The sequence below is a fragment of the Scyliorhinus torazame genome, chromosome 10 (assembly GCF_047496885.1).
Source record: "Scyliorhinus torazame isolate Kashiwa2021f chromosome 10, sScyTor2.1, whole genome shotgun sequence".
NCBI lineage: Eukaryota > Metazoa > Chordata > Chondrichthyes > Carcharhiniformes > Scyliorhinidae > Scyliorhinus > Scyliorhinus torazame.
The window spans coordinates 229,970,865-229,984,170 of record NC_092716.1 but is presented as its reverse complement, the minus strand read 5'-3'; the positions used below and the strand labels follow the sequence as shown (position 1 = coordinate 229,984,170).

The 13,306-nt window shown below is 45.9% G+C and overlaps 1 protein-coding gene across 7 annotated transcripts in view; it reads right to left on the bottom strand.

Moving 5' to 3' along the window:
* kmt5b (lysine methyltransferase 5B) overlaps positions 1–13,306 on the bottom strand; it is an 87,007-nt gene that overhangs the window by 14,271 nt on the left and 59,430 nt on the right. For all 7 annotated transcript variants that reach the window (XM_072466535.1, XM_072466540.1, XM_072466534.1 and 4 more), the window contains 3 exons: positions 3,542–3,561; positions 3,299–3,435; positions 2,608–2,795 (listed from right to left, as the gene is read on the bottom strand). In XM_072466535.1, coding sequence (XP_072322636.1) covers positions 2,608–2,795; positions 3,299–3,435; positions 3,542–3,561 — 345 coding nt within the window. The remainder of the gene's footprint in view (positions 1–2,607; positions 2,796–3,298; positions 3,436–3,541; positions 3,562–13,306) is intronic.

The window sequence follows — 13,306 nt, the reverse complement described above, 5'->3', positions numbered from 1 at the left end:
TGAGTACGGCCTCAACCGAGACCTTGGATTCATGTCACATTACATTCACCCCCCTACCATCTGGCCTTGGCTTGCAAAATCCTACCAACAGTCCTGGCTTGAGACAATTCACCCCACTTTAACGTGCTCCAACTGGACCTGTAACGACTTAATTATCTGCAAAGACTTGCATTCAAAGTATCGTCTTGCATCTTTGACTATATAAATGTTTCTGGAACCTACCTCTTCATTCACCTGAGGAAGGAGCAGTGCTCAGAAAACTAGTGATTCGAAACAAGCCTGTTGGACTTTAACCTGGTCTTGTAAGAGTTCTTACTCTGCTCACCCCAGTCCAACGCCAGCATCTCCACATGTCTGCGAGTTACATCCTCGAAGAATTCCTGTAGATTTGTCAAGCATGATTTCCCCCTTCATAAATCCATGCCACCTCTGTCCGATCCTGCTGCTGTTTTTTGAGTGCTCTGCTATAAAATCTTTGATAATGCATTCTAGAATTTTCCCCACTATGGACACCAGGATTACTGGTCTATAATTCCCTTTTTACTCTCTACCTCCCTTTTTAAATAGTGGAGCCACATTAGGTACCCTCCAATCTGCAGGATCTGTTCCAGAGTCTATAGAATTTTGGAAGATGACCAATGCATCCACTATTTCTAGAGCCACCTCCTCAAGTACATATGGCAGTATGAAAAGTTCCTAGAATGACTTTTCTCGGTTGTGGTCACTATTTAAGGATGTGAGTTTGTTCAGAAGGATTTTCAAGAGCTGTAATATTGAGCCATATTGACCATGTAAAAATAAACAGGGATAAAGATGAAGTTTGCGGTCAAAACAGGGACAATCAGGGTGATATCAAGATTGAGAAAGTAACCTTATGAAGGGAGACTCAAGACATGGGGACTATTCCCCCAGATCAGAGAACATGGCGAGTTGAGAAACTGAACTCAGCAATTCCTAGATTAGCAATAAAAAATACATGAACGCTACTGTATTTGTTTTATTCTTAATGCCGTCAGGCTGAGTAGGGGTGACCAATAGTTACAGACAATACAAAACCTGGCAACATAGAAGAAAGTGATTGTGATAGTTACGGACTTCATGACAAGAAAATGGGTAGATGACAGCAGTTAGGAGTTGAATGCAGAGTACTGCAGGCTGATGCACTTTGGTAGGACAATAAGGGGCCGGATTTAGAAAAATGCAGATGAGCAGACAGCCCTTGGTGCCTGTATGTACACATGTACAAATCAAGCAAAGGAGTAGCACGCACGGCAAGTTGATATGGCAGTCAATAAAATGTGTGGGTACCTTGGGTTTATAAATAAATGAAAGCATAAATACATAAAAGGAGATTGATGATGCAAGACGTTTATCACTGGTTAAGGCCTCAGCTGGGGTTTTGTGGACAATTCTAGGGAACCCACTTCAGGAAAGATGGAAAGGCCTTATGAAGGGCACAGAAAAGGTTTACCAAAATGATACCAGAGATGAGAAACATGCTACAAGGGAGGTTACAAAAGGTAGGCCTGTATTCTTTGGAATAAAGAAGTCTAGGAGGTGATCTAATAGATGCTTTCAAGGGGAGAGATTTAGGTAGATATAAAGAAAAACTATTCCCAGTAAGAAGAGACCAACAACCAGAGGTCACAGATCATTGACAACAGATCTAGAGGGGAGAAAAGCAAAAATTGTTTCACTTAGTTGTCAAGATCTAGAACACCAACTAAAAAAGGTGGTGGAATCGTATTTCAGAAATGATTTTAAAAAGATGGTTAGATAGATAACCAAGGACGAGGAACTTAGAAATGCTGGGATATGGGACTAAGTGCTATTGCACAGTTTAGAATCATAGAATGGTTATAATACAGGAGGCAACCATTTGGTCCATCATGCTCATGCTGACTCTCTGCAAGAGCAATTCAGTTTGCCCTTCTCTGTTCATATAGTCATCCCAGTCCCTTTTGAAAGCCATTGGATCGGTCTCTACCACACTCTCAGACAGTGCATTCCAAATTTCTTTGAAGAGGCAGCATAGACACAATGAGCCAAACACCCTCCCTTATTTGTTACATGTTTCTATGATTCCATGCCTCATCACTTCAACTCATGAACAAACACAGTTAAATGAGAAATAATATTTTTCTCTTGTGGAGTTAAGGGGCAATCAATTTAACATCATCATAGAAGAAATAAGCAGATCTTGGCAACAAGCATGGAATACTCCGCCATTAGAATGAGTTGACCTTTTAAGGAAGGACTAAGTAAACATTTGAAGCAGAGGAAGATACAAGTATATGGGCAGACAGTAGAAGATTGGGATTGTTTTTTGACTACTCTGGAAAGGAAAGCCAACATATACAGCTGAATAGCTCCCTTCTAGTCTGTAAATCTCTTGGTTTATACACCATAGACCAGTTTCTTGTATGTGATCTTGGTTGGCGCAACAACTCAAATGTTACAATTAACCTTGTTTTTTGGGGGATTTGGGAAGGGAAAGATCAACTTGTTATTTCAAAGTAGGGAAAGTTAGCAGAAATGTACTTCTAAAGAAGAATAAATGCTGGAAAAGGTTTGGGAGAAATCGATGGAAGTAAAATGATACAATACCTTTTTCCTGAGTAATCTCTGCATCAGTGTTTGAGCTCACAGATTGGTTGTCAGAGTTTTTTCCATTATCTCCCAACTTTTTTAATCTGTTCAAACGTTTATCTGTTTCGCGAAGTCCATACTTGCTATTTATGACTGGTGCAGGGTCAGGAAGTCCAGGTTTTGATCGGAATGCACCTTGCCCACGCCTGGAGAAAGTACATAAGCCACTTTAAAGTCTCTCCTAATAGAGGAAAATTTGTGTGATTGTACTAAGTCCAGTTACAAAAGCACAGAAATAAAGATTGATTTGTTTTATTTGAATAAAAAAATATAACAAATGTAACTCATAAGCTAATCTAAATTATAAATGTAGATAAATTCCTAAAAGGAACTCCACCCTATTTTCCAAATTAAAATCTGAGTATATATCAAATTTTGGATCATAAAAGTAATAAGTGCCCATTTTATGTATAAATCAAAACATGACTGTTTAGCATGACCATAAGATCCACTGCTATCCTACCCAGATTGCCTTGTAGACAGGCTTAAGTAGTGACATCTTCTGGTGGACATTACAAATCTATCAGAACACATTGGGGATATTTGTGCATGAGAAAATTAAATTTGCCTTTGCACATATAGGGTAGAGTTCCCATTCAGATATACAGCCATATATTAGATAACCAAATTAAGAAACAGTAATTGTTACCTTTCACAAGTATAGCATTCACAGAATTCATTATTTTCTCCAAAGAAACCATCCCCGTAGTAGCAAGAGATTTCTTCTCCTGGTTCAATATCTCGTAATGCTTTCACACAAGCTGTATCCCGACCAGTTGATACAAACTAAGGGTAAAAGAAATAAAAATACATGTATATTTTCTTGGTCAACGTAAATCTGATCGTGTTTCATTGAAAAAAATATGTTGAGGATAGCAAAATCATAGCTTACCTTACAGTTCGGCCTGCAGTCTTAAAAGAATATTAAATTGGGGGAAAAGGAACAGAATAAAACCATTAATATTTTATTAATGTGATTTTAAACAAATTAATTTCAAAATAATTTATTGCTTCATAAAAAAATGTAGGCACCATTAATCAGTACTGATCAGAATACTGTCCCCTTGTTAGGTCACCTCAGCCATTAATTTAATTAAAAAAAAAAAAATCTTTATTAGCGTCACAAGTATGCTTACATCAATACTGCAATGAAGTTGCTGTGAAAATTCCCTAGTCACCACACTCCGGTGCCTGTCCAGAGAATTCAGAATGTCCAATCCACCTAACAGCAAGTCTTTCGCTTGTGGGAGGAAATGGGAGCACCCGGAGGAAACCCACGCAGACACGGGGAGAATGTGCAGACTCCGCACAGACAGTGACCCAAGCCGGGAATCGAACCTGGGACCCTGGAGGACAGGTGTGGGCGATGTGGGGGAAGCCCGGCGAATCACGTACACATGTTTTGGGCATGTCTGAAGCCGAGGGGATTCTGGCAGGGATTTGCGGACGTCACGTCAGAGGTCCTGGAAGGGAGGGTTACTCAGAGTCCAGAGATGGCAATATTTGGGTGTCACAGGATCTGGGGGCGCAGGAGGGGAGAGAGGCCGACATTTTGGCCTTTGCCTCTCTGGTGGCCCGGAGACGGATTTTGCTGGGATAGAGGGACTCGGGTGCTGTGAAGCAACAGTGCTAACCACTGTGCTACCTTGCCTAGAATGAAATTCTCACTGCTGTGACCCAGAATGTTTCAAACAGCATTGTTTATTATATTTCTAATGAGTTTCCAATGTGGAACTAAGTTATATAGGCCAGCGATAAGGAAACAAAAGTCAGCAAGTGTCCCTACTGCAATTGCTCCAGTGAACTCTAGTGGGAAACGTATGTAGAAAGACAGGACCAGGCTCGGGTTCACTTGTGACAACTGCCAATATTCATTGATCATAATTGCATGGGTTTGGAGCATGCTTTCAGAGTGTAATTAGCATCCTGATGACAGGAAGAGGTGAATACAGCTAACAATTTGAGGCAGCTAGCACTTCTTTCCCCAATTCCAGATAAATGATCTGTTTAGGTAGCTGTTCTCAGTCACGGCAATGGATGACAGTTTTCTCACCAGACACAAAAGGTTGTAGATTTAAGCACATAATCTAGGATGACATTCCAGTATAATACTTAGGGCATTACAAAAGTGGTGTTGGCGTTAACATGGAAAAAGAGGGACACAGATTGCCTGCTCAGGTGAACGATTTAGTTTAAAGTAAAGGTGTGTGGAAGGGACTAGGGTTAGCTGTGATGGAATCCCATCATTTTTTTTAGAAAGCATTTTATTGAAGCATTTATAATTTTAACATTTAAACATTCTAAACAACAGAGCGGTCCGACAGACGCAACAACATCACAATAACATACCCAACTCCAACCGCCCGCCCCCCCCCCCCTTCGTTTGACGGTCCCAACTCCAACCCCCCCACCCCCTTCAATTTTTCTTAAAGAAGTCTATGAACCTCCGAGCGAACCCCTGAATTGAACCTTTTACGGCGAACTTAATCTTCTGCAGCTTGAGAAACCCTGCCATGTCACTAACCCACACCCCTGACTTCGGAGGCTCCGAGCCCCTCCATCCCAGCAAAATCCTTCTCCGGGCCACCAGGGAGGCAAAGGCCAAAATGTCGGCCTCTCTCCCCTCCTGGGCCCCCGGATCCTCCGACACCCCAAATATTGCCATCTCTGGACTCAAGAGTAACCCTCCCTTCCAGTGCCTCTGACATGACTTCCACAAATCCCTGCCAGAATCCCTTCAGCTTCGGACACGCCCAAAACATGTGTACGTGATTCGCCAGGCTTCCCCCACAGAGCCCACACCTGTCCTCCGCCTCTTCAAAAAACCTACTCATCCGGGCCAGTTATATGAGCCCTATGGACCACCTTGAACTGCATCAGGCTAAGCCTGGCACACTAGGACGAATTGACTCTCCGCAAGGCCTTATCCCATATTCCGACTTCCAACTCCCCTCCTAACTCTTCCTCCCATTTCCGCTTCACTTCCCCAATTGGGACCCCTGCCCACTCCATCAATTCCTTATATATTTCCGAGACCCTCCCCTCCCCACCCCCTGTTTTTGACATCTTTTAAGTAATCTGCAAATATTTGCTGGATTCTGGAAAATAGGAGTACTTGGATCATATGCACAGGCCAACCACTGCCTGGGGAGCCGTTTGCAGCATAAAATAGGGGAGGATTGTAGAACGGCAAACTAAATCCTCTCCCCTTGATTCAAAGTTTCTTTATTAAAATGTATCTTTTTTCACACACACACACACACAAAAAAAAAATCACAAATGAAAGTGTATTTTTTAATTCTAACCTCTTAATTTGAATGGTTAATTTAAATTCCTATTCAATGCTCTTGGCCAGTAAAATCGGTTACGTAATTCAAATTAAACATGGTTCAAGGAGCCAAACAGCTCAGGTAAGCCGACTGTCTTTCTGGAAAAAGATAATAAATTCACTGACATGAGGAATGATAGGCAGAAGTTGGTGATGTGGCCCGAGAATGCTGTTGTTTACAAGAGTGGGCAAAGGCCCATGCAAGTGGATCCAGTGAACAAATGGAATTAAGGAACCAGCCTTCATTACAGCCATTATATCCAATTCTGAGAGAGTGGCTGACAGCCACAAGAAAGAACATGAGCATTTTTCTCCTTGCTAAACACTTGGTGAAATAGCATTGCCCACCTCCATCTCTGCCTTAGTTTATCTGCTGAGAATGTCAATCAATGTGTTACATATAGATTTGACTATCTCAATGTTCTTCCAAGCTGGCCTCCCACCGAGACTAGTGTCCAGACTTGTACCAAGTCCCATTGACCAGAGCATCCAGCCTGACAATGCCCGATTTTAAAATTCATTTAAAAATTTGCACTCAAAGTTATCCAAGACCTCCTCGTTCACAATCTCTAACTCCTTCAGTCCTTCAACCCTCCAATATCGCTGCACTCCTCCAATTCTTTCCACTCATGCATTCCCAAATTTCTTCAGTCCACCATTGGTATTGTTAGTAGTTAATTCTAACTATGTAATGCAAATCAAATAGCGTACATCACAGGAAGTGATGCAACATCACATGGTTTGTTTCTCACAAGGTGTCTCAATAAAGCTTCTGTTTATATACTAGTGCAGACTCAGTAAGTATTCACATTAATCTAACAATCAAAAATATTATATGGGGAGAGCGAGTGAAAGTAATTATGTAAAAGTCTCTAGCATCATCAGAAAGCTTTTTTTTAATAAACATTTTATTGAGGTATTTTTGATATAGTGACAACAAAAGGAACAATATACATGAAACCATAAACATAGTGCAAAAGCCATTTACCTCTCGTACAGGTCACACCCTTATTGATCCCCTACTCTCGTCGAAACTCCTCCTCCTCCCCCCCCCCCCCCCCCCACCCCCGGCCGGTCTGCTGCCGATTAATTTCCCGCAAAGAATTCGATGAACGGTTGCCACCTCCGGGTGAACCCTAACAGTGACCCTCTCAAGGCGAACCTGATTTTCTCCAAACAGAGAAAGCCAGGCATGTCCGATAGCCAGGTCTCCAACTTCGGGGGCTTTGAGTCCCTCCACGCCAACAGTATCAGTCTCCGGGCTACCAGGGAACCAAAGGCCAGAACATCTGCCTCTTTCTCCTCCTGGATTCCCGGGTCTTCGGACACCCCGAAAATCACCACCTCCGGACTCAGCGCCACCCTTGGTTTTAACACCGTGGACATGACTTCCGCAAACTCCTGCCAAAATTCACTAAGCTTTGGACATGTCCAGAACATGTGGACATGGTTCGCCAGTCCTCCCGCATATTTTGCACACCTGTCCTCTAACCCAAAGAATCTGCTCATCCGGGTAAACAACCTTAAATTGTATCAGGCTGAGCCTGGCACATGTTGCAGATGCGTTGACTCTACTCAACGTGTCTGCCCGTAGACCATCCTCTACTTCACCCCCCCCAGGTCCTCCTCACATTTACGCTTCAGCTCCTCGGTCTGAGTCTCCTCCGACTCCATAAGCTCCTTATAAATATCCGAGATGCTCCCTTCTCCTACCCACCCTCTGGAAACTACCCAGTCCTGATTCCCCCTTAGCGGTAGGAGCAGGAAGGTTGACACCTGTTTTAAAAGGAAGTTCTGCACCTGCAGATACCTGAATTCATTTCCCCTCGCCAACCCAAACTTTTCCTCCAACACCCTCATATTTGGAAAGCTCCCCTCTATGAACATGTCCCCCACCCTCTCAATCCCCGCTCTCCGTCATAACCGGAACCCCCCCCGTCCATACTCCCCGGGGCAAACTGGTGTGATTATCACACATTGGGGCCCAGACCGATGCTCCCACATGCCGCCTCCACTGGCCCCAAACTCTCAGGGCCGCCACCACCACTGGACTGGTGGAGTACCATGCCGGCGGGAACGGCAGAGGCGCAGTTACCAACGCCCGCAAACTGGTGCCCTGACATGAAGCCGCCTCCATACACACCCATGTCGACCTCTCCCCCACCACCCACTTCCTGATCATGGCTATATTCGCCTCCCAGTAATAGTTACTAAAATTTGGCAGCGCAAGCCCACCCTCTCCCCGACTCCGCTCAAGCATTACCTTCCTTACTCGCGGGGCCTTGCCCGCCCAGACGAAGCCCGTGATCACTCTGTTGACCCGCTTAAAAAAGAACTGCGGAATAAAGATGGGGAGACACTGAAATACAAATAGGATTCTCGGGAGGACTGTCATGTTCACCGTTTGCACCCTCCCAGCCAGAGACAACAAAAACGCGTCCCATCTCTGAAAATCGTTCTTCATTTGGTCCACCAGCTGGGCCAGATTCAATTTATGCAGCCAGTCCCATTCCCGCGCCACTTAGATGCCTAGGTACCTAAAGCTTCCCTTTACTAACCTAAACGGCAGCTCTCCCAGTCGCCTCTCCTGTCCCCTCGCCTGGACCACAAACATCTCACTCTTTCCCATATTAAGTTTATACCCCAAAAACCGGCCAAATTCTCCCAGACTCATGATTTCTTCCATCCCCTCTACTGGGTCCGAAACGTACAGAAGCAGGTCATCCGCATAGAGCGAAACCCTGTGCTGCTCCCCACCCCCCTCCGGACCAGTCCTCTCCAGCCCCTCTAGGCTCTCAGAGCAATTGCCAACGGCTCTATAGCCAGCGCAAACAACAGTGGGGAGAGGGGGCATCCCTGTCTCGTCCCCTGGTGCAGTCTAAAATAGTCCAATGTAGTCCTATTCGTCCGTACACTTGCCACAGGAGCCTGATACAGTAACCTGACCCAGTCAATAAAGCCCCGCCCAAATCCGAACTGTCCCAGTATCTCCCACAGATAGTCCCATTTTACCCGATCAAAAGCCTTTTCTACATCCATTGTGATCACTACCTCCGCCTCCCTACCTTCTGGGGCATCATGATCACATTTAACAGCCTTCTTACATTGGCCACCAACTACCTGCCCTTAACAAACCCCATCTGGTCCTCCCCAATAACGTCCGGGACACAATCCTCGATCCTGGAGGACAAGATTTTGGCCAGCAACTTGGCATCTACATTCAACAGGGAGATCTGTAGGATCCACACAGCTCCGGGTTCTTGTCCCACTTAAGAATCAGCGAAATCGTTGCCTGTGACATCGTCGGGGGCAACACCCCTCTTTCCCTTGCCTCATTGAACATCCTCAACAACACCGGCCACAGTATCCCCAAGAACTTTTTATATAACTCCACTGGGTACCTGTCCGGACCCGGGGCCTTACCCGCCTTCAAGCCCTCCACTTTCTCCTCCAGCCCGATTAGGGCCTCCAGCACTACTGCCCTCTCCCTGTCCACCTTTGGGAAATTCAGCCCGTCCAAGAAGCACCTCATCCCCTCTGGCCCCGTAGGGGGTTCCGACCTGTACAGTCTGCTGTAGAAATCCCTAAACGCCTTATTCACCCCTACCGAATCACCAACCAAGTTCCCATCTCCGTCTTTTACTTTCCCTATCTACCTAGTTGCCTCCCTCTTCCTAAGCTGCTGTGCAAGCATTCTGCTGGCCTTCTCTTCACATTCATAGATCGCCCCCCTCTCCTTTCTCAACTGCTTCACCGCCCTCCCTGTGGTCAGCAAGCTAAACTCCGCCTGTAGCCTCCACCGTTCCCTTAAAAGCCCTGCCTCTGGGGTCTCCGCATACCTCCTATCAATCTGTAGTAACTCCTTTACCAGTCGGTCCGTCTCCGCCCTGTCCACCTTCTCCCTATGGGCCTGGATAGAGATCAGCTCCCCCCTGACCATCGCCTTCAGTGCTTCCCACACCACCGCTGCTGAAATTTCCCCCGTGGCATGGACCAGCAGGTATTTCCTCAGCTGCATTTCCTCAGCCGCTCGCACACCCCTTCATCCGCCAAAAGTCCCACATCCAACCTCCAGTGCGGGCACTGGTCACTGTCTTTACTAACCAGCAGGTCAACCTAGTGCGGAGCATGGTCTGAGATTGTATCGCCGAGTACCCAGTGTCCACCACCCCAGCCAGCAAGGCCCTGCTCAAAATAAAGAAATCAATCCGGCAATACACTTTATGCACGTGAGTAGAAGGAGAACTCCTTCACCTCGACTGCCCAAATCTCCATGGATCCTCCACCTGACTGACCCAGCCTTTCCTCGGTCTAACCTGGTCCGTTACCTTAAGGTGAGTCTCCTGCAACATCACCACGTCTGCCTTCAATCCCCTAAGATGCGCGAACACACGTGCCCTTTTGACCGGCCCACTTAACCCTCGAACATTCCAGGTGATCAGCTAGTTGGGGGGGGGGGGGGGGAAAGAGAGAGAAATCATTGCCTGCCTCCCCCCCCCCCCCCCACCCACTCCGCCTATCAGCCATCCCTTTTTTAGGCCCACCTCCAGCCCGTGCTCCGCACCTCCACCGGTCAATCCCCAGGCATCCCCCGCCCCCAACCTCCTCTGTCCCTTCGCTCAAGTCCCTCCCTCGTCAGCAGAACATTCATTACCAGAAAGCTTTGACAAAATCACAGGCCCCACCCAAGCAAGCCGAAGCATTGATGAATTGGTAGCAGAGAATTGTAGGCATCGCTCCAGATGGGTGATGCTGCAAAAGGTAAGCAGAGAGGTCAGTATGCTGCTGGCCAGATGATATCATCAGGCAGAACATCAATGAGGAAAAAGCCATGAAGTAACCTAAGCCATTGATTTATATTTCAATTGGAGGTTGAGCTGGCTAAATTAACAAACAAATCCAAGATCAAGGAGAAAGTGTAGCATTTACGAATGACTTGTATGCAACTGCAGAGAATTGTGGGAATGGCAGCTCAAAAGAGGGACTGATCAGAGACAGGGCTGTCATTGGAGTGCCGGATGATACCTGTCTGACCACTTGTAGTCAAGCAAAAACAATCCACATGAGTATACGAGTTGAGGTGCAGAACCAAAATCGAAGGGCGATTTAAGGTGTCAGAAGGAATCCTATCTCAAAAACAGCTGACGCCGTAATGGCATGTCAAATTTAAAAACAGAGAAGACAGCGGAGGTATAGATGGATGCTCTTCCCAATTGTACTTGGTGTGGCAGGGAAAAACACAGGCGTGAAAACTGCCTTGCCAAAGAGGACAGATGCCATCCATGCAGAAAAGATGGCTACATCCAGGTTGCATGCTGAAGCAAGAAGAACACACAGAAAGGGAAGCTTTTGAAAGGCAGCACTATACAATGAAGTAGATGATACCCATGATACTGGAGTGCCTTTCCTTGGACCGATCCAGGAACCACGTGTAAGCTACCAGAATGCTGATACCCTAGTAGCAGGAAACAAGATGCTCTTGGTGCAGGAGCTTTGGTTCTTTCTGAAGTTGAATACAGCTGGAGAGAAGTTCTCTTCAGTCATCACGGATAAAAAGGAGATAGAACTCAAGGCCCTAGGAGAACTGAACAACAACCCTCCAGCAGGGAGAAAAGAAATCATGGAAGCATTGCATGGGATTCATTCTCGAGCAGTAGGTCGATATCGACTTGCATCTGATTTGCAGAGTTGAGGAACTGAAAAGCTGTGAAAGTCAGCCCAAAAATATCAGAACTGAATTCCCACAGCTGTTCACAGCATATGTCATGCTGTCGAGAAACAAAGCCAGTGTGTGCTCAACTCCTAGAGGAAAAGGAGGAAACTGACTAAGTTGAAGCAGTGGATCATTTCACCCGTGACAGACAAACAAATTAGTATTCAAGGATGGTCCAGGTGCCAAAACCCAAAGGATATCAGAATTTCTGTGGATCTTATACAGTTGAACAAAGGGTGAATTTCACTTTCGACTTCTAGGTCATCCATGAACAAGAGTTTAGCTAAACTGGCAATAAGTTCAATCATCATAAAGCCAGATGCAAAGGGAAGTTTTTGGCAGCTACCCCTCGGTGAAGAATCATTGCTCTCAAACTTGATATACATAGAACATTACAGCGCAGTACAGGCCCTTCGGCCCTCGATGTTGCGCCGCCCTATGAAACCACTCTAAAGCCCATCTACACTATTCCCTTATTGTCCATATGTCTATCCAATGACCATTTGAATGCCCTTAGTGTTGGCAAGTTCACTACTATTGCAGGCAGGACATTCCACGCCCTTACTACTCTCCGAGTAAAGAACCTACCTCTGACATCTGTCTTATATCTATCTCCCCTCAATTTAAAGGTATGTCCCCCTCGTGCTAGACATCACCATCCGAGGAAAAAGGCTCTCACTGTCCACCCTATCCAATCCTCTGATCATCTTGTATGCCTCAATTAAGTCACCTCTTAACCTCCTTCTCTCTAACGAAAACAGCCTGAAGTCCCTCAGCCTTCCCTCATAAGATCTTCCCTCCATACCAGGCAACATTCTGGTAAATCTCCTCTGCACCCTTTCCAATGCTTCCACATCCTTCCTATAATGCGGCGACCAGAATTGCACGCAATACTCCAAATGCGGCCGCACCAGAGTGTTGTATAGCTGCAACATGACCTCATGGCTCCGAAACTCAATCCCTCTACCAATAAAAGCTAACACACCGTACGCCTTCTTAACAACCCTCTCAACCTGGGTGGCAACTGTCAGGGATCTATGTACATGGACACCGAGATCTCTCTGCTCAGCCACACTGCCAAGAATCTTACCATTAGCCCAGTACTCTGTCTTCCTGTTATTCCTTCCAAAATGAATCACCTCACACTTTTCTGCATTAAACTCCATTTGCCACCTCTCAGCCCAACGCTGCAGCTTATCTATGTCCCTCTGTAACTCCTTCCGCACTGTCCACAACTCCACCGACTTTAGTGTCATCTGCAAATTTACTCACCCATCCTTCTACGCCCTCCTCCAGAGGTTTCGCTTCAATTACCTTTTGACATCATACTGTACTCTTGTGCCAATGTCGAGCATCATCGAAGGACTGGATGGAGTCGGATGTCACATGGCTGTGGTCCTGATCCATGGACCCACTCAGCCATAACACTAAGTGCGAGCTGCGTTGCAACATCTACAGGAAGCAGGACTTACTCGCAACAACAAATGAGAATTCCTGCAGCAGACTAAGGTTCCTTGGGCATTTTGTGGATGCATCTGGTGTCAAGAGTTGTTCCACAGAAGACACTAGTAGTCAAGGGGTTTCCACCTCCTCAGAACCTGATCAAACTCGAGAGA